General features: G+C 41.2%; 1 protein-coding gene across 10 annotated transcripts in view; it reads left to right on the top strand.

The window, feature by feature from the left end:
- The window catches only part of HERC1 (HECT and RLD domain containing E3 ubiquitin protein ligase family member 1), a 183,515-nt gene that overhangs the window by 158,610 nt on the left and 3,737 nt on the right, over window positions 1-21,168 (top strand). For all 10 annotated transcript variants that reach the window (XM_040970094.1, XM_040970102.1, XM_040970093.1 and 7 more), the window contains exons 58-76: window positions 630-776; window positions 1,481-1,582; window positions 2,920-3,093; window positions 4,961-5,254; window positions 6,110-6,175; window positions 6,343-6,468; window positions 9,008-9,146; window positions 10,103-10,284; window positions 10,992-11,147; window positions 11,882-12,004; window positions 12,989-13,091; window positions 13,975-14,144; window positions 15,135-15,273; window positions 15,437-15,606; window positions 17,575-17,744; window positions 18,008-18,173; window positions 18,939-19,015; window positions 19,632-19,884; window positions 20,368-20,520. In XM_040970094.1, the coding sequence (XP_040826028.1) occupies window positions 630-776; window positions 1,481-1,582; window positions 2,920-3,093; window positions 4,961-5,254; window positions 6,110-6,175; window positions 6,343-6,468; window positions 9,008-9,146; window positions 10,103-10,284; window positions 10,992-11,147; window positions 11,882-12,004; window positions 12,989-13,091; window positions 13,975-14,144; window positions 15,135-15,273; window positions 15,437-15,606; window positions 17,575-17,744; window positions 18,008-18,173; window positions 18,939-19,015; window positions 19,632-19,884; window positions 20,368-20,520 (2,910 nt within the window). The remainder of the gene's footprint in view (window positions 1-629; window positions 777-1,480; window positions 1,583-2,919; window positions 3,094-4,960; window positions 5,255-6,109; window positions 6,176-6,342; window positions 6,469-9,007; window positions 9,147-10,102; window positions 10,285-10,991; window positions 11,148-11,881; window positions 12,005-12,988; window positions 13,092-13,974; window positions 14,145-15,134; window positions 15,274-15,436; window positions 15,607-17,574; window positions 17,745-18,007; window positions 18,174-18,938; window positions 19,016-19,631; window positions 19,885-20,367; window positions 20,521-21,168) is intronic.

Here is a 21,168-nt window from a genome sequence, read left to right as displayed (position 1 = left end):
TTATTGAAAGAAAAAGGGAATTTAGGGCAGAAAGAGGTAGAAAGGGAACAGAGAGGTAGCCTAGTTTACTGAAAGGAGGATGATATCACAAATGTGGAAAGGGTCCCACTACAGCTAAATCTGGTTTACTGCTTGTATTATTAGAAAATAGCTCTATGGACAAGCCCTTCTTATCTCACTTCTGAAACTGACAGAGCAAATGTGTAGATCAGACAACATGTGACAAAATCACTAGGCAACAAGAAGAAAAACCCATTCATATAATCAGCATGTGCAGCTTACAAATGTTTGGGATAAAACTGAAAATTACATAAAACAGAAGCCAAAACTTCAAAATTAAACCACTAGTTATAAGGCAAAAATTATGATTTTCTGAGGGATATTTGCAGCTTTGAAATATAACCACACCTGCCAGTTTGAAGAGTGGAAAACCAGTTTGGAAATGTGTCAAAAACTGAGACTCAGCTTTGGCAAAGAAGAGCCAGATTGAGGTTTTATTATTTATTTAATCAGATTAACCTTCAAGAGATTGATTCTTTCACAGTACCAATTTTATACTTAATTATACAAATTTTAAGGATGAATTGTAAATCTTGAATCTATAAAATGTTAAAATGTGTGACTTTCAGGATGGCTGTGGGAAGTCAGCGGGCATCAGGTGTGTTTATCAGCTCCGGGGCCACATCACTCCCGTCCGGACTGTTGCCTTCAGTTCTGATGGTCTGGCCCTGGTGTCCGGGGGACTGGGCGGACTCATGAACATTTGGTCTTTAAGGGTAAGAAAGTAGGTTTTCTTTTTATTTTAAGGAATAGTTTTATATTAACTTAAACGTGTGTGCCAAATATATGTACTGAAAAATCACCCAATCCTGGGATGTTTAATGAAATATTGTCTGGAATACTGAAAATACTCCTATCAAAGTCTTGTTTTGTATTTTGACTTACTGATGATAAGTATTTCTAAATTCATCTAGGCCCTCAAAAATTGGATAGTAGGTACACAATTGAACATGGTTGATTTTAGCTAAAATGTGGGCTTTAGCACATTTTTGTGAAGGTTAGGTATAAATTTACTTAAAGTTTGTTTTGTTTTTAATTTGGAAAGCAAAGTGATGGGGAGTTAGGGAAAGGGAGAGTGAGAGAGAGAGGTTGATCTTTCATCCATCCTCTGATTCACTTCTTCAGGTAGCTTCAGTGGCCGGGGCTGGGTGCCTGGAACTCCAGCTAGATCTCTCAGGTGGTTGGCAGGGGGTATAAGAATATAGGCCATCTTCTGCTGTCTTTCCAGACGGAGTGGATGGATGTGGATCAGAAGGAGAGCAGTCGTATCTTGAACTGGCTCTCTGATATGAAATGTCTGCATTACAAGCAAATACTTAACCCACTGTGCTGCACTGTGTTGGCCCCATGAAATGTCATTTAAAATGTCAAAAATGCCCAAACTTAACTAAAGAAATGCTGATGTTGTGTTTCATTTTAGGATGGTTCTGTGTTGCAAACTGTTGTGATAGGGTCTGGAGCTATTCAGGCCACAGTATGGATTCCAGAAGTTGGGGTAGCTGCTTGCTCAAATAGATCAAAGGTAATACAGCATTCAGATCAAATCCTGGGATATGAGCATGTGGTAGGGAAGAGCCTAGTACCCAGAGGGATTATCACTTCCTCAAGATAACGCAACTATTACGTGGTGAAGAGAACTAGAAACAGATTTTCTTACTTATTATCTATAACTCTTTATAGCATACCAAAGGTTTTGATGCAAGTACTTAGTTATTGATCAATTTCATTCATTTAAAAAGATTTTTATTAATTAGAAAGGCAGAGTTAGGAAAAAAAGAGAGGGGGGAGATCTTTCATCCATTAGTTCATTCCCCAACTTCCTGCTTCAGACAGGGCTGGCCAGGCCACAGCCAGCCAGGAGATTCATTTGAGTCTGTCATGTGAGTACAAGGGCCAAGGACTTGGACCATCTTCTGCTACTTTTCCAGGCACATTAGCAGGGAGTTCGAATTGGAAATGCAGCAGCTGAGATTTGAACTGACACCCATATGGGAACCTGGCATCACAGGCTATGGATCAGTTTGTTACACCAGAAAGCCAGCACCCAAACAATTTTATTTCTATTGGAAGTTATAAAGTTAATTTTGACATTTTGACATGACTTTTGATATAATACTAAATTATCTCAAAAAAATTTTTCCTATAAAAATAGCTATCTCAAAGATACTTGACTCAAAAATACAAAATACGGAGTTTTAAATTTAATATTCTAGTAAAAATGCTGGCTACCCTGCTTTCAAGTAATTCTATGAAATGACGTTTTCTCCTAATGTATAGCTTTTATTTCCTTCAAGATTACAGTCAATGTAGAGCTCTGATTTACAATCTATGTGGTTAAGTGATGTTAAAATAAACCCTCAGCCTACATGAGCAGTCCCCACTAGAAGTAAAACACAAGCAGTCATGGCCTGTGTAGGATTAGCCTTAGAGCCATTTCTGCAGCAGTGTGCTGCTTTTACAGATCTATCCTTCAGCAGACAAAATACTTTGGCCTTAGTATCCCTGTGATCCTGTCAGATTTCTGAAATATACTAGATAGGTTGTCCTATAATTCTTATAAAATAGCAAATGGTTGACTTTGTTTATTTTAAAAGAACCAACTGACAGATAATTCACAAATCACGTTTTGTGATCATTCAGTCACTTTTACCTACCCAAAATTTAGAATGTTTTGAAGTTCCCTATGCATTAAAAGTACTGCCTTTTTTGCATATAAATGTTCAAAAACGAAGTCTATAATGCAGTTACTAGAAGGTAATTGAAGGTAAATGGGCGGTTGGCATGTAACAAATTAGCTGGTGATAGCTTTATATTTTATTTAAGCATATTAATCATATGACATGATTTATTTTCAACCAGGATGTTTTGGTTGTGAATTGTACTGCAGAATGGGCTGCTGCCAATCACGTTTTAGCAACTTGTAGGACAGCGCTGAAACAGCAGGGTGTCCTTGGATTAAACATGGCCCCCTGCATGAGAGCCTTTCTAGAGCGGCTGCCCATGATGCTTCAGGAGCAATACGCCTATGAAAAGGTAACTTACCCACACACTGTGGACACCCATGGGGGCCAGGTGTGCTAAAAATCTGAACTATGATTTTTGATTTATATCTTAAGGATACGAAATCTGAGGAAAATAATAGGGACCATTTGAGCAACATCAGATGAACTTAATCAGGCTGCAAACAGTTGTTCAGTAGTCCCAAGCCTAGTCTTGCTTTATTTTTTCCAGAGTGACATGAACACTTAACCTCCAAATTTATATAAGTGTCTGTATCACTGCTTTTGGGGGTTATGTGTTTGCTATAGATTTCTTACAATACTTGTGCAGTGTTATCTATGTGCAGGTTTGCTTTCCACATCTGGAGTTTAGGAATGTGTATGGGTGTCAGAGTGACCATCTAGCAAGTGAATCTTGGTAGGAAGTTAGTAGATGGTTAACAATAAACTGAGTCTGGTGCTTATCTGTTAATGAACTTGAAATTTAATAGCTTAATTTTTGCCATTTTAATGCTTTTTAAATGCCTTTTATTTTACATTTTTAACAATTAAAAACATGGAATCTTTAAAGTTTTTGTTTGTCTTGTGTGTGGGGATGGCAATGAGATGACTTTTAGTGACAGGAGTGCAGGAGGAACCAAGATGGACTGATTTTCGTTTCAGATTGAAGCTTTTTTTCTCCCCTTGGGAGACATATAAGCAGAGAAAAATAACAAAGGCAGAGTGAATATTAACAATTTGTTTTATTGCTTCTTTGTCCTAGCAAAAGTAACAACTGAAATCATTGTAAATATAAAATGTAATGTATTTAATATAGTTTATGACAGTGTTTGCCACATTAAACTTGCTTAATAAATGGAAGCACTTATTAGAAAAAAAAACAATAAACTGAGTCACATCGCTAAACACTAGAAGGAAGAAAAGTAGGGTTCAGGCTTGGTGTCCTGGCAGTAATCCTAAAAGCAGCTTCTCTTCAGCTTGCGGTAGTTGGTGCGGCCTGCAGGTGGAGCTCGTCTGCTCTCTCTTCCATGGTTCTTTCTCTTTCTGGCAAGGTTCATTAATTAGTTGATTTTTGTTTTGTTTCTTACGGAGTTTTCTGCCATGACTAGGAAGTGCCATGAAGGAAGAGAGGGTTTTCCAGAGCTCTAGAACAAGTGTCAGTAAGTTAAGTTATTATCTGCTTGTTTTTTTAGTCAAGAAAAATCATAGTGAAAATATACTAAATACAATATGATCTGCTAGATTGGATCATAGAGGCAAAAAAGGAAGTTAGTGGAGTTAGTGGGAAAATCAAATGAAATTCTGTGCTTTAATTAGTAGTTAGTATGGCACCAATGTTTATTTCTTAGTTTTTTGGTAAATGTGCCATAGTTTTGTAAGATGTTAACATTAAGAGGAAGTTGGATGGAGAATGAATAGGAATTCTCTGTATTGCCTCTGCAATTCTTTGTAAGTCTGAAGTTATTTTAAAACATAAAGCTTAAAGGCAGTAAATTTTTTAAAAGATTCTATCGTTCACTTGAAAGGCAAAGAGGCAGAGAGACGAGAGAGGGGTCTTCCATACCAAAAAAAAAGAGCAATAAAGTTTGAAACTATAATTGTGGGGCCAGTGTGGTGGCATAACAAGCTAGCCCTCTACCTGTAGCACTGGCGTCACATATAGGCTCTGGTTCAAGTCCTGGCTACTCCAGCTATGATCTAGCTCCCTGCTTATGACCTGGGAAGATCACACAGGATGGGCCAATGAACGGAAGACTTCTCTTTCTATCTCTTCTTCTCTCACTGTAATTTGCCTTTCAAATAATGTAAATATACCCAATTGTAATCTGTCAGAATTCAGTAAGTTAACTTAGAAGATTTGCCTAGGTTCTTCAACTTGTCACCTTTGCATTGTTCCTCAGCCTCATGTGGTTTGTGGTGACCAGCTGGTGCACAGCCCCTACATGCAGTGCCTGGCCTCACTTGCAGTGGGACTTCACCTGGACCAGCTGCTGTGTAACCCTCCAGTGCCACCGCATCACCAGCACTGCCTCCCTGATCCTGCTCTGTGGAATCCAAATGAGTGGGCCTGGTTAGAGTGCTTCTCCACCACCATCAAAGCTGCTGAAGCCTTGACTAATGGAGCACAGTTTCCAGAGTCTTTTACTGTTCCAGATCTAGAGCCTGTTCCAGAGGATGAACTTGTATTCCTAATGGTAAACATGCTAAGAGCTGCCATCATTTGCCGCTGAGAGTGTGTCATGGATTGTTTGTCATGTAGCAGACCCTTCGTAACTGTGCTAGCTTGAAAAGCTGAACGCACACCCTTACATAAGCTGAAGATATTTTTTTTCACAGACTCACATTTAATCTGATGATAGCCCTCCATGGCAACAGTGATAGATTATATAAAAACTACAAGGCTTTTTAAAACCTGCAGGCTCTCAGTGACTTAGCCTGTGTTTTCCCATTAGGTACCTTATATTAGTTCTTATTTGCATATATTTTAACTTTTTTTTTTGGCCAATCTATGCTACATAGATTCTAATTTATTTAGCACTTAAGTCATGTGTATAGTAGGCATCAAATATATGGATGAGCGTCCCAGTTGGCATTTCTTCCTAATTATATCAGAATGTGTCTAGTGTAGCAATCACAATGCAGATAAAACACACATATAGATAGTACAGGCCAGCACTTGTTCTGACAGTCATGTTATTTAGCTAATACTTACCATATGCAAGCATTTGAATATACAAGTTAAATATGCACAGGCAAATATTACCTATAAAAATTACCTAAATATAGAATATTTTAATCAGGAAATATCCCTCCTATCCCATTTTTTGGCTCAAACATTGTCATTTTCTGTATGTGGAACATTTGATGAAATGAATAAAGATAGATAATAAAATGTATAAAGTCAACTTTAGCATGATTATAAAATTGATCTTATTTTTTCATAATGTGTTACCGTGTTCTCCTTTTGGAAGTAAGACTTTGTTGTTAGTTAAAAACGACTAAGTCTTAGCTAAACATTGATACATCTTTATGTTTGTCCTGTCTTCTAGGATAATAGTAAATGGATTAATGGCATGGATGAACAGATAATGTCTTGGGCAACTTCAAGACCTGAGGTCGGTAAAGGTGGAGATAAATATTTGGTGGTTCTCAGTGAGCCTTTTTTATTCTAAATGCTTTTGTGTCTGTGCCCTCCCAAAGAGGCTGGCACACATCTCTACTCAATACATGTGTGTTTGAAGAAACAGATGAGTCTGATTCTGAGATGATGGTGGTTTTCTAGGACTGGCACCTGGGAGGTAAATGTGACGTCTACTTGTGGGGTGCTGGCAGGCACGGGCAGCTTGCGGAGGCTGGAAGGAACGTGATGGTACCTGCTTCAGCGCCATCATTCTCGCAGGCCCAGCAGGTAAGCAGCAGGGGAAAGACACTGCGGAGAACATTGGGAACTGATGACTGCAGTTCTTCTGCTGTCAACAGTTTATTGTAGGATAAAGCTTTTTCATTTTCTAACATATTGTGAGGGATCATTAAAAAAGAGCATGACGTATACCTTCCAAGTAAGACGTTTTGTTAGCAAATTTCTGGATTTTTTTGGCTTCTATGTGTGATGAATGGTTGTCATATAGCCTTAGGTCTGCTGAGTGTGTGCTTATGGACATTGAGGTACCCCTAATTAGTGATGTTTGGGGGATTATAAACTTCAGATCTTCATCACAATTTCCACCATTGCCTTCTCATAATCATGATACTGTATTTCCAAACCCCTTCTGAGGTCATAGCTTTCTCTTTCACTCTTCTCTACTTCAGCTGGTCTCAGAATGCCCTATGCTTTTCTGTGTGTAAAAATATTACTTTAAAATATTAATGGAACTGAAATTAAAAGAGAGGTTTAGACAGCAGCATTATGGCACAGTGGGTTAAGCTGCTGCCTGCAAAGCCAGGATCGCACCTCAGAATTGCTTATTAAAGTCCTGACACCTCTACTTCTGATCCAAATCCTTGCTCATGCATCTGGAGAAGCAATGAAAATGGGCCCCTGCCACCAGTCAGGGAGACTTGCATGGAATTCTTGGCTCCTGGCTACAACCTGGTTCAGCCAGAGCCATTGTAGCCTTTTTAGAGAGGCAACCAGCAGTAAACAAGTAGTTAGAAGGCCTCTTTCTTTTTTGTGTCACTCTGCCTTTCAAATAGGCAAATCTTAAAAAAAAATTTTATTTATGTTTATGTATTTTCAATTTATTTTAATACAGATAAAGTCATGCATACAAGAGGTTTTCAGAATACTCAGGGGACTTGTGTGCACAAAAAAACTGCATTGATGTAAAAATTTTTATACCATAATAAACTCATCCTTCGATTCCATTTTACATTAATTTTCTCAAGTATGCTTTTGTGTTTCCTCTAGTTTCTGCTTTTTTTTTTTTTTAACACATTAGACTTATTTTGGGGTGGTACCATTCTTTTATTTTTTTAAAGATGTGTTTTATTTTTATTGGAAGGTCAGAGATACAGAGAGGAAGATCTTCTATCCGATGATTCACTCCCCAAGTAGCTGCAGTGGCCGGAGCTGAGCCAGTCCAAAGCCAATAGCCTCTAGCCCCTTCCAGGTCTCCCACACGGGTGCAGGGTCCCAAGGCTTTGGGCTTTCCCAGGCCACAAGCAGGCAGCAGGATGGGAAGTGGGGCTGCCAGGGTTAGAACCAGTGGCCACATGGGATCCCAGCACATTCAAGGTGAAGATTTTAACCGCTAAGCTATTGCACTGGGCCCCCAGTTTCTGTTTCTTTCCAGCCAAGTCCTTAATATTTATTTCCCTGTCACTCTTTCCTGTTTAACAACTCAAAATTTGAAATATTGCACAGCTGGCTGAAATCTCATTAGATAACATAGTTCCAAATGATCAGATAAGCCTTATACATCTCTTAGTTAAGCAAATAGTTTTGTAATAATCAAGGGCTTATAGGAGCCCTAGAGTTACATCAACTCCTTCCCTGTAGTATAAAGATAAAAGAGTTAATGAAAGTACCCAGGGTATGCATGTAGTAGTTTCAAGTGTACATGCCAAAGCTACATAATAAAATGTAACCACTGATCTGGGCACTGGGAACGTGTTCTACTGATAGCTAAGTATGAGGCTAATGAACAAATAGATGAGAAAGCAATTAACAGAGAATTTAACTGAAAACAATGACAGGACAAATTCCTCCAGGCATCTCAGTATTCAGACAGGAATATGGAAGTGCAGGTGTTTCTCCTCCCCTGCTCCCTCTTTTGGGAAAATATGGGTGTGGAGTTCTCCTAAAAAAAACTTTCAGGTGGTACAGGCTATCAGGATTCTTATTCATTGGAGAAGTAAGTGATTCCTTAGTCCAGTGATTATATATAGTGCTATAAGGGCTAGCTGGATCATTGCCTCAGGTCAGTAATTCTCTTAACAAAGGCAGGCAAGAACACCTTGGGCCTGGGGAGACAGACAGGATTGGGGAGTGCTCTCAGGACTTATTTGTTTGTTTGTTTTAAAGATTTATTTATTTGTATTGGAAAGTCAGATATATATAGAGGAGGAGAAACAGAGAGAAGATCTTCCATCTGATGATTCATTTCCCAAGTGACTGCAATGGCTGGTGCTGTGCCAATCTGGAGCCAGGAACTTCCTCCAGGTCTCCCACATGGGTGCAGGGTCCCAAAGCATTGGGTGGTCCTCGACTGCTCTCCCAGGCCACAAGCAGGGAGTTGGATGGGAAGTGGACCTGCCTGGATTAGAACCGGCACCCGTATGGAATCCCAGCGCGTTCAGGGCGAGGACTTTAGCCACTAGGCCACCATGCTGGGCCCTGTTTGTTTTTGCTTTCTCATTTTCTTTGACCTCTCTTATACACATAGGCCAATATTCACCTCGCTGCCTCATGAAAGGATGATGTACTTAATTGTATGTTTCCATACTAGGTCATATGTGGTCAGAACTGTACATTTGTCATCCAGGCCAATGGCACAGTGTTGGCTTGTGGGGAAGGAAGCTATGGCCGATTGGGACAAGGAAATTCAGATGACCTTCATGTGCTGACAGTTATTTCAGCGTTACAAGGTAAAGTTGTCGTTATTTTTAAAATGGTGAGAAACTGTGATCTAACTAGGAATGTTTGCTGTTTGGAATGCTTCTCAAATTTTGCTGAATGAAACCCTGCAGGGTTTTCACTTTCATTTATTACTTTCTCAGGTGCATTTATAGCTTTAATTAGCTTATTTTGCAAGTTATTTTTCAGAGCAGTGACAATGTTTTGGAGGCTCCCCGAAGATAGTAAACACAGTCTTTCAGATTGCATAAGTGTAAGCAGGTACCTAATAATAGCAGTAGCAATCATACACGTGTACTTGGAAATCTTCAAGTGGGCTGAAGATTTTAAAGGGCCTCAGACTTCTGTGGGACTTGCAGAAAGAATACCTCTGGAAAAAGCAGAGCAGGAGGCCCTGGCCTATTGACCCCAACCTACAAAGACAACTCTTTGTTGTTTCTTTTTTTAAGTAGAAGTATAAAAGATAAAAGTAGCAATGAGTTTAGACCAAATTTCTAACAGTGCTCTTAGTTCTTGTCTTTGAGATCCGGTGGGAGGAGTACAGCGGTAGGAAGGGAACAGGAGCTAGCTCTGGGATCTTACACAAGCTGCTAGAATTCTTTGTGGTTCAGTTTCCCAACTAGGAAAAAAAATTGGAAATGCTTTGGTATCTGCCTGCTAGTTTCTTTGAGAAAATGGGAAATGAGATAATTCGTGTAAAGCTCTTAGAGGAGTGGTTACAATCTAGCCTTGGTGACTGTCACTGCTGCTGTCCCCTTCCTCTTCTTTGTCTTCAGCAGTATTCTATATAATTCCTCCCACTTAAGCTAGGTTACGACTGTGAATTTGATTTAATATGAAAGACCTTATTTGTATTTCTACAATAGTGTTTTCGTATTTTCCATTTTGGAGTCATTCTGTAGCAGCTGCAAATACAGGAGAATTTCAGCATCGAATGATGCCCGTTGGTTTTTCTGCTCTGTTCTAGGCTTTGTGGTGACCCAGCTGGTGACTTCTTGTGGTTCTGATGGGCACTCAATGGCCCTGACAGAGAGTGGTGAAGTCTTTAGCTGGGGAGATGGTGACTATGGTAAACTCGGCCATGGGAACAGCGACAGGCAGCGGCGGCCGAGGCAGATCGAGGCTTTGCAAGGAGAAGAAGTGGTGCAGGTCAGGCAGAATATGGATAAGTTTGCCTTTGGATGTAAATATATGCCACATTGGATAGCATTCTTAACTCTGGGTAACAGAAAGTAATAACAAGATATACTACACAGTTGAAGGAGAGTCATTATTTTTGGTTGTTCAGACTTATTCTTGAGCTTGTTAGAAGTTTGAATGGGCTTTGTTCTTATTGATGGGCTTCTTTCTTTGTCCAGCTGGCTTGTCCCTGCGGGGGTGCTGCCTGCCCTTGGACAAAACACTATGTACTTTTAACTCCTGCCTCACAGGGCTTGGTAGAGTAATGGAAAGCTTTCCTTTCAGCCTACTATCTTTATTACAAAAATTGAGTTCATGTGCATTTTCTGCAAAACCAATTAGTGATTTAAAATAGTGTATTTACTGGATAGTACCTCCAACTGTACAAGGAATTTCCCTATTGATTATCTCATCTGTTCTAGGTCAGATGCACATGGCTGAAGAGTAGCAAAGTTATCCAAAACCAAGTCTTTAGCTTGCTCTTCCTGGTGCTGGTGAGGTAGATTTGGCTGAGGGAAGCAGTACCACCACTTAGGCAGACAGAATACCCTTGTTCTGACGACCCAAAGTTGTCAGTGAAGTTTATATGTGCTTGGTTACCATACCAATAACCAAATATGACTGATTTATTTTTTACTGTCCCTCTTAAAATTTTTTCCACCTTGATTTTTGTCTAGATGTCTTGTGGCTTCAAGCACTCAGCAGTGGTAACTTCAGATGGCAAGCTGTTTACCTTTGGGAATGGTGACTATGGCCGTCTGGGACTTGGAAACACCTCTAACAAAAAACTTCCTGAGAGAGTGACTGCACTGGAGGGATATCAGATTGGACAGGCACGGGATAAGTCCATACATGTGCCAGCTGGTTGTTATGTCTCTGCACTTAGAAACTTTCCTGTCAGGAGGCCAGGATCACTACTTGTACTGAACCTCAAGAATATTTCGTTTGGTGTAACTGATTGTTTTCCGTGGCATTTTTCCCAATGTGAATATTCACATTTTAAGTTACTCAAGTTTGCTTATTGTCATGACGAACCAATGCTTTGTTTCATGATGTGTTTTCAGCACCTCCTCTATAAAGTACTGATACAACTTGCCATAACTGCTTAAACAGGACAGATTTTTGTGGCTCCTGTCTGAGTTAAGTGGCTGAAGTTGCAGCATAACTGGTGGCTACTGCTCTAATGCAGCAGTTATGCTCTATGCATTGCGTATCTCCTAACATGGAAATAAAATAGTTTTGTCTTTTTCTGCAGCAATACTTGATGAATAAGTATTTTTGAATTATATATACTTTTTCCCATATAGTATTCTCTGATTCTGAGTTAGCTGTACATGCTTAAAATTTTTCACTTTGAAGAAAAAAAAAATTGCTTGTTTTTAGACATTTGGAATTACTTCATGCTGATCACAATTTGGTTAATATTTGTAGGCCCCCCTGGAGCCAACAAAATGTTTGGAAACGTAGTCAAGTTTTTTAGTGAAGTGGAAAAAAATTGTCCTAGATGCAGACTCGTGTGTTTTAGGTCTTGTGACTTGTCTTAGTGAATACTGTGTCATTTCTTCAGGTGGCCTGTGGACTGAACCACACTTTGGCAGTGTCAGCAGACGGCTCCATGGTGTGGGCTTTTGGAGATGGAGACTATGGGAAGTTAGGCTTAGGAAATTCCACTGCCAAATCTTCACCTCAGGTCAGTATTGTCTCTAATCTAGGTTTTCAGACATCATAGGCTTTGTCTGTGTCGATACCTCTTTTTAGTAGGAAATTATTTACCTTTAAACTTTTTGGTAATTAATAATGAAGCTTAGAAACTTTTCTTGACTATTCTTGAATTCCCAGCAGTCTAGAATCTTGATCTTAAATAAGCCATTAGTGGATAGGATAAGCTCATTGTAACAGTTATGCAGGGACAAGATAGTCTGTAGGTATGCTGAAGGCTCTGGCACGTCCTCTCACATGGAGAAGAGTTAGAAAGATCTTCAGGGTGTTTGTGAGGGGACATTGAATGATACTTTGTCACCTTTAGCTTGCAGCTGCCCATTCAGCATCTTGTCACCATTGAATTATGCAGGCATGCATCTCCTATTAAAGAACAAGAGAAAGGAAGTTCAACTGCATAAGCAAACAAGCAGAAGCCATTATTTGTGTCACAGAAAGTTGTTTGGTTCTGCAGAACTCCGCTTGTACATTTGTTTTCTGTGGGTTTTCCTGACATGCTGAATATCACATGATTTAAAAGTGTGCAATATACATTCGATTTCAGATTCACTACCATGTATAATCTACAGCTGCTTGATAGCTGGACTTGAATACAGAGGAAGAAAAGCAGTTTTTATCTCTAAAAGTTAAAAATGTCCTACTAGGAGCAGCCACAATTTTGTGTGATCTTGCAGGGTTCTTTAAAAGACCCTGGCATTCTCTTTGTTTTCTTATGGCCAGAGAGATGCTTCTATTCATGAGGGTCTGAGATTTTTCACTGCCTCTCATACTTCCTGCCCCAGATTCAGTTAGTCTGCAGGATAGGGGAGAAAATAGCATTCAGGGTTATGAATGTGAGTAGAGCAAGTATGTGAAATTCCTGCTTTCTTGGAGACCCATACTTGAGGTTCTGCATCATCAGTCAGTAAGTTTTCTTTTCCTTCTTAATACGTATTCCTTACACTTTGTCTTACAGAAAGTTGATGTCCTTTGTGGCATTGGAATAAAGAAGGTTGCTTGTGGTACTCAGTTTTCTGTTGCCTTGACCAAGGATGGTCATGTGTATACCTTTGGTCAAGGTAAGGCATTTTTCATCCTACATCATGAACTTGTTTTATAGAAATATTTTGTCTGAATGAGTGGCAATGAGCCTTGATGGCCTTCATTCAGCAACTCCTACTCACTTTTTCACAAACTTTAAGGACGAATTCCGCTTATCATTAAGGTCCCTTATGTCAGAGCCCTTGTTCTTGTTAGAAGAGTGACTGCCAAGGTCTTTCCCTTCCTTCCTTGAGCCCCCTCCATGCTGCGCATACACTGCCTTAATCCCCAGAGCTCCTCAGTGTCCTGATTCACTGCTCATTGCTTCCAGGGCAATGATCTTAGGAACTGGAGGTATTTGTAGGCATTGAGGGTTCAGATATTGAGTAGGTTTATAACCCAAGCACTCAAGTGGGCCTTCTTGGCAGAAAATCCACTCTCTTAAAGAGGGATTTCTTGACAAGTTGTGGTGCAGAGAGGTATATGAGGGAAGGTGAAGAGAAGGAAAAATTAAGCCATTACTGAGGTATTAAGAGAACATCAGTGACTCTGGGGAAATAGGCTGGTTTGTAGGGAACAGGTAAGGAACTTGATTTTCCTTGAGCTGAATCGGGTCATTGCTCTAGATACATGTATTAAAATACGCAGCAAGCCATTGAGGTGTATGGATCTCAAATTCCTGAGAGATTGGTAATAGCAAGGTAGGTTTGAACACGAATTGCATAATGGTGGTAATTAGTGCCTTATTAATGGAATCTAGAATTCCAGCGAGAGAATATAGAATGAAGAAAGGAGTGTGGCAAATGTGAACAAGGGAACAGGTCTTAGGAGAGTTGGCACTGAAAGGAGATGAGTGACAGCTGGTGTGCTGAAAGGACTGTGAGCTACCACAGTGAACCTTTCCTCTTGTGATTTTTTCAGATCGCTTAATAGGCTTGCCAGAGGGGCGCGCTCGCAATCACAATCGACCACAGCAGATCCCTGTCCTGGCTGGAGTGGTCATTGAAGATGTGGCCGTTGGAGCTGAACACACGCTTGCTTTGGCATCAACTGGAGATGTGTATGCCTGGGGGAGCAATTCTGAAGGGCAGGTGAATATTTCTTCTGCTCTGCCCTCCTCTATTCTAGCAGTTGGACAACATTGCCCATTTGGGAAAGGGAAACCCCACATCTCTACTGTAGTGTTCTAAGCACAACACTTTGCTGTGAAACTGATTCTTTTCCCTTTTTTTTAGTTCTGACTATGGACAAAGTTGTATTATACCATGTTATTGTTTTTTAAAGCCTGGTATAGTGTAGCACAGTGATTACGAGGCTTATTTGGGCCTGGCACCGAATGAGCAGTACTTGGTGAGTGTCATCATTGTATCATCATTACATCAGATTCCTCATTAGTGGGAGTATCTGTTGATGTGGAACACAGAAAGAATGAAGCAATGATGCTATTACATTTTATTACACAAAAATGTACAAAGTTGCCACTGGTAAGTCTTGTCACTCCAATTATTCAGAGTAGTGAAATGATGCTCTGAGAGGTTAAGTATAGACCCAAGTGGTCAGGCAGTCACTGTGTCTTGCCTCTTCCATGTGGAGAAAGCCAACTTTCTGGGCAATGTCTGAGTTGCTTGCTCATTTTGGCCCCACCTACAGAGCTACCACCCCTTCTTCCATAAATCCTGCATGTATGTGTCTGTCCTGGAGCTGTGGACCTTCCAGCTCAAGGACTAGCTTTATTTCTCTCGGCCTCATTTTTATTCCTCTACTCTGAATCATCAAATTGAAACACAAGGAAAGTGCTCATTGTTGTGGTTGCACCTTGAACAAGCAAGAGCAAAGTTAGTGCTGCAATCCCTTTAGCAAGTTCCATAGCAGGGCCTTGACATGCTCCTTCCTAAAATGTTGAGCTGTTTAGTGGCTGAAATACTCAGCACCCTAGTAGGTCAGAATTTATTTCATCCTTGATACTAATGCTTGTTTCAGATAGTAACTTATTAGATTTGCAACCACCTAAGACATTTCACCATCTAGTCTCTCTTTTCCCTGTTGTAATGGAATCTCTGTGATTTGTCACTTATTTCCAGCTTGGCCTGGGCCATACCAACCACGTCCGAGAACCAACCCTGGTAACAGTTCTACAAGGAAAAAACATTCGGCAAATCTCGGCTGGCCGCTGCCACAGTGCTGCATGGACAGCACCACCTGTGCCACCCAGAGCACCAGGTGAGGCACAAAATGTCCTTGCTTTTACAGTTTTGTTTCCAACAACTCCCCACTGTTGAATGTGCATGCCAGTTCTAAATGTGTCCATCGTTGGTCTGAAGCCGTCAAGCATTGTACCCCACCCCGACACACTAGCTAAAGCATGCATTTCCTCTTCGGGCAGGTGTGTCGGTGCCTCTGCAACTGGGCCTGCCTGATGCAGTGCCCCCCCAGTACGGGGCTCTGCGGGAGGTGAGCATTCACACCGTGCGTGCCCGACTTCGGCTGCTTTACCACTTCTCTGACCTCATGTACTCCTCCTGGAGGCTGCTGAACCTCAGCCCCAACAACCAGGTAACTCATGCTGGCTCAAGATAGGCTCACCCACTTCCAGAGGCTTTCCCTCAGCTAGTGGAAAATTCTGTCATAGCTGATGCTTCCTTTATGGTCATACCAAAGGAAGCAGAAAAGACAGTTATTCCATTGCCATTTTATTGTTACTTATTGTTCTCTTGGAGACAATAGTGATCAAGGAAGCATGACAGGATAGACAAGTCATGTATTTTCTTCAAAGTCATATGTGATTTCAAAGCTTAAGCACAGAAAAAACCAGTAGTGTTGTATAGAAAAATCTGAGAAATTTAGGACACTTCTTTGTCTCCTTACAAATGAGTATTCTGGGTCTTAGGAAGGGTAGGTAGAAAAAATAAAGTAAATCTGACTTATGTGTACTTTTTTATAGAACAGGCTGGAGATTTAAGAGGAGTTCAACCTATCTAGTTTTATTTCATTTTTAAAGATTCATTTTGTTTATTTAAGTTCCAGAGTAAGTGTCTTCCATCTGCTGGCTCACTCTAAATGGCGACAGCAGCTAGGTCTGGGCTGGTCTGAGACCGGAACCTGAACCTGAGTCTGGATCTGCAGCCTGGCAGGAAGGGCTCCTTCCATTCCCTTTATGCAGATTCTGCCACTTTAGGGAGGCCTAGAGTGACTTTTGGGCTCCTGGTTTTTGCCTAGCCCATCCTTGGTTGTTGTAAGCATTTAAGATAGAAGTGCAGGGCCCGGCGCGGTGGCGCAAGTGGTTAAAGGTCCTCGCCTTGCACGCCCAGGATCCCATATGGGCGCCGGTTCTAATCCCGGCAGCCCCGCTTCCCTTCCAGCTCCCTGCCTGTGTGGCCTGGGAAAGGACGGCCCAAAGCTTTGGGAACCTGCACCCGCGTGGGAGACCCGGAAGAGGCTCCTGGCTTCGGATCGGCATAGTATCGGCCCGTTGCGCTCACTTGGGGAGTGAATCATCGGACAGAAGATCTTCCTCTCTGTCTCTCCTCTCTGTATATCCGCCTTTCCAATGAAAAAATAATAAAAATAAATCTTTAAAAAAAAAAAAAAGATAGAAGTGCACTCTCTTTCTCTTTGCTTCTTTGCCTTTCAGACTAATAAATTAATTAATTAAAATAGATAAATAAATAAAACAGATCTAACAAATTATTGTTGGAAATAGATTATTATCTGGGCAACAGACTACTGTGTAGCACTAAGTGGAGTATTAGCAAGCTTGAAATTCGTTGGAGAAATTTTTGTAATATAAAGTTAAGTGATAAAAACAACTGAAAGTCATGTAAACAGTATATGTCCACATATAGAAAACTGAAGGAAATTGATCAAAGTGTTTATATGGCTATATCTAATATGGTAGGATTATAGATCCTTTCATGTGTATATACATAGTTATATCCTTTTCTGGATAACAGCAATCATTTATTTGATCAGAAAGAAATATTGTTTAGAAGTCATGAATAGGGACTAGTATTGTAGGACAGTGGGTTAAGCTGGTGCTTGAGAAACTGGAATCTCATGTTGGAGCACCAGTTCAAGTCCCAGCTGTTCCACTTCCAGTCCAGTTCCTGCTAACATGGTTGGGAAGGCAGTGGAGGATGGCTCAAGTGCGTGGACCCCTGCACCTACATGAGAGACTTGGAAGAAACCCCTGGCTCCTGGTTTGGGCCTGGCTCAGATCTGTCTATTATAGACATTTAAGTAGTGAAGCAGAAATGCAAGATTTCCTTCTCTATCTCTCCAGTTTTTTTTCTCTCTTTCAAAAAATAAATGAATAAGTAATAAATATTTTTAAAAGTTACTGATAGCACCCAGGGTTGTACTGTTAATATGCATTTCAAAAAAAATATGTTCTAAAAGTGAAAAGTATTAGTGGTTTTCAGCCTTGAATTATATATTTTATACTTATATTTTCATAATGTATAGTATCTATTTATATTTTACCTATTTTATGTATATTTCTGATGACCTTACCTTCTGTTACAGAACAGCACCTCTCATTATAATGCTGGAACTTGGGGTATTGTACAGGGACAGCTTCGGCCTTTGTTAGCCCCAAGAGTCTACACTCTCCCCATGGTGCGCTCCATAGGAAAAACCATGGTTCAAGGCAAAAACTATGGACCTCAAATTACTGTAAAGAGGATATCAACCAGGTTAGTATATGTGCATGTATTTCACTAACTAGCTGGAATTTCTTTAGAGGGAAGTTGTTAGTAATGAATCTATGAGCCTTAGCTCCTCGCTTGTCAAATAGATTTATAACAGAATTTACATTAGTAATTAGCTATTGTGGGTCTTGTATAAGGCTTTACTGTTAAGCATCCAGACTAGTTCATTCACTTTGTGATCTTTGTGGGATGATTTGGGGACATGGATGAAAGTTGTCTTTCATTCCATTCTCCTTTTCCTTTTGAAGAGGACGGAAGTGTAAGCCCATCTTTGTCCAAATAGCAAGACAAGTAGTTAAACTGAATGCCTCAGATCTCCGTCTGCCCTCCCGGGCCTGGAAGGTGAAGCTGGTCGGGGAAGGGGCTGATGATGCCGGAGGAGTGTTTGATGACACCATCACCGAGATGTGCCAGGTGTGTTCATACAGTGTCCCCTTGCCCAGTCATCCACTTTACTGTCCACGGTGACACCTCCATCAGACGTGTTTTACAAACTGCAGCAAGGATGTATCTGTGAGCCTTGTACAGGTTGTGCTGTTGATGATATATAGGTGAATTAGAACTAGGGTTTGTGAAAATGCTTTATAAAGATACCTCACTGAATAAATGCCAGCTTTTAGTCTTTGCCAGTTATGCATATATTATGCTGTGATGTTAGAAAAAACAGTGATGACTGTGTATACACATATTTAACAGACAAACCCAGGACCTCTCCTGTGTGTTTAGAACAAAGTGGAACTGCTATAGCCCAAGAGACATGGAGAAACAAGTGTTAAGAGTTAGGGCCAGTTTGAATTTTAATATCTATGTTGGCAGCTTTGCTTCCAGTTAAGCTATGTTCCTTCCAGTTTTGCCTAGTGTCTGGATTTTTCTGATAAATCCTGTGACCAAAATAACACATAGCTATCACTTATTGAGCCTCTTTAGAATATTGCTGCATCCTGTTCCACAGACACTTCCGCTGCTGCGTAGGCTGATTCTCTTGTCTTGATTTTTCGTTACAGAGTTTCCTAATCTCATTTAAAGTTGAAGTCACAAGAATAGCTGAGAGACAAGAGACATGGCTAGCCTTACAAATTCCTCAAAATACTGTCTTTTCAATATTATATTTAATATAAATCACTTTGTCATTTTGATGTAATTGATTACCATTTCTTTAAAAATGTTTTTCTTCTACAGGAACTTGAAACTGGTATAGTTGACCTTCTTATACCCTCTCCCAATGCCACCGCAGAAGTGGGTTACAATAGGGATAGGTAAGGCGGCACGTGTCTGTGGAATGATAACTAAGGGCTGTGTCTGCTCTGGGGCAGGCCTGTTTCCGCGTGCTTTCCGTGGGTGATCTCATGAGTCCTCATTCGATCGCCATGATTTATCCCGTCATCACAGTGGGGACATGGGCACTTCGGGTGACTAGTGTTTGCTGTGGAACCAATCCAGTGGTAATGTAGGAGAGGAAACTCGCACTTGATTTTGAAGCCTGCTTTAGTGTCTCTGAGGCCCCACTTTATGGACTTCTTGCATCAAAATTCATTTAAAAGTTTTTTATTATGCTGTCAAGCCACGAAACTTAGAGCTAGCAATTTTTTGCAGTCCTACAAAATTTTGAGTTTTGCATCCTGCTTCATGGACTTGAGAGACATTCTGGAGCAGGCAGCCTGTAAGATTATTAATTGGCTCTTTTTGTAGTTCTGAAGATAATGTAGAATGTGGTTAGGGCAGCTGAAGAGCTGAATCCTTAAGCTCATGGAATTAACATGAAAAGGCACCTGTGGCTAATGGCTACCATAGTGAACAGCACAGATTTAGACTAACTTATTTTCAGTGGACATGTGAAAAGTTGTGTTTGAAATATTTCTGCTCATTCTGCAGGTTCCTCTTCAACCCCTCCGCCTGTCTTGATGAACACTTAATGCAGTTTAAGTTCTTAGGGATTTTGATGGGAGTTGCCATTCGCACAAAGAAGCCTCTGGATCTGCACCTGGCTCCTGTGGTGTGGAAGCAGCTATGCTGCATCCCACTCACCCTGGAGGACCTGGAGGAGGTGGATCTGCTCTACGTGCAGACCCTCAACAGCATTCTTCACATTGAAGACAGTGGCATCACTGAGGAGAGCTTCCATGAGGTAGGTCCAGGTCGGACCACTTTCTGCTGCAGGTCGTTTCTTGTGTGCACTGACCGCAACCTTTCTGCATGGACTTCAGACATGGTCTTCCACTTGCTTTGAAGCTGACCTGTGCCACAGCTGCACCATCGCTGCCTTTACTAAACCCTGTTAGTTAAAATAGCTGCTCATGGGTAGAGCAGGCTGCAGTCTCCAGTTTCTGCCTTTTTCCTTTTAATCCATTTCTGCCTGTTAGAGAACCAAGGTGGAGAAGGGGACCTGGGGCGACCAGAGTGTGTAAGTCTAGGCTTGGACAGGGAGATTTGTAACTACACCCAGGTGAGTTGGCATATTCCTGTGGCTGAAGTAGCCTAGTCAGGCTTCCTGTTCATCTTCCTTGGTTTGATCCTCACAGATCTTGGCTTTGTTTCTGTATTTGTATGTGACATTCTTTTATTGGCATTTCTACCATGTAATAAAAGTTCTTTTTTCTTCTGTTTTTAGATGATTCCTCTTGATTCTTTTGTCGGCCAGAGTGCGGATGGCAAGATGGTGCCTATAATTCCTGGTGGAAATAGTATCCCACTCACGTTTTCCAACAGGAAGGAGTACGTGGAGAGGGCCATTGAATACCGGCTGCATGAGATGGACCGACAGGTGAGAAGCAGCGCCTTAGGAGCTGCACGGGAATGCTCGGCTTGGTCCAGGCAAGAGCCCACTGCAGTCACAACCCTCTTCAGAGATGTCTCAGGCCCCTTCTTGGGTTTCCTTTCATCTTGCTCAAAGACTTAAGTCAGCTCTGAACTGCTCATTCATTGGATTGAGGCCAAATTCTTATCCTAGCATTCAGAGCCTGCCTTGTCCTCCCTCCTTCCAGTCCTGCTTGTTCCCACAGCCTACTACTTGTTCCTCATATCAGGGACCCCTTGCTGCTCCCACTGGGGTCACTCAGCTCATATGAATAGCCTTATGACCCACAGGAGTGCCTCCTCCCTCCATTCCCTGCTGAAATCTTTCAGCCCCAGCTGGCAGTGTGTCCCCTGCACAGACCAGCTCTCCTCCAGCCCTTACCCTCTCCTCAGAGCTGGACAGCAGCTCTCAGACTGAGTGACTTGAAGAATGCATATTCCAGGCCCATTATGCTTGGGTCCTTCTTGGGCTAAGGCTTTGAGCCAAGTTGATCAGAAATTGTCCCATAACGTAGTGTAGGTATGTGATACTGTCTGCACAGCCAGGGCTTAGGGGTTACCTTGGGTTCACAGATACCTTGAATCCCCAGAAAGAGGACCTGAGGAACAGGCAAGG

This window comes from Ochotona curzoniae, unplaced genomic scaffold (genome assembly GCF_017591425.1).
Source record: "Ochotona curzoniae isolate NIBS_2020 unplaced genomic scaffold, NIBS_Ocur_1.0 scaffold_4701, whole genome shotgun sequence".
Taxonomy (NCBI): domain Eukaryota; kingdom Metazoa; phylum Chordata; class Mammalia; order Lagomorpha; family Ochotonidae; genus Ochotona; species Ochotona curzoniae.
Note: the sequence above shows the minus strand (reverse complement) of the source record. Positions and strands in the feature narration are given on the sequence as shown.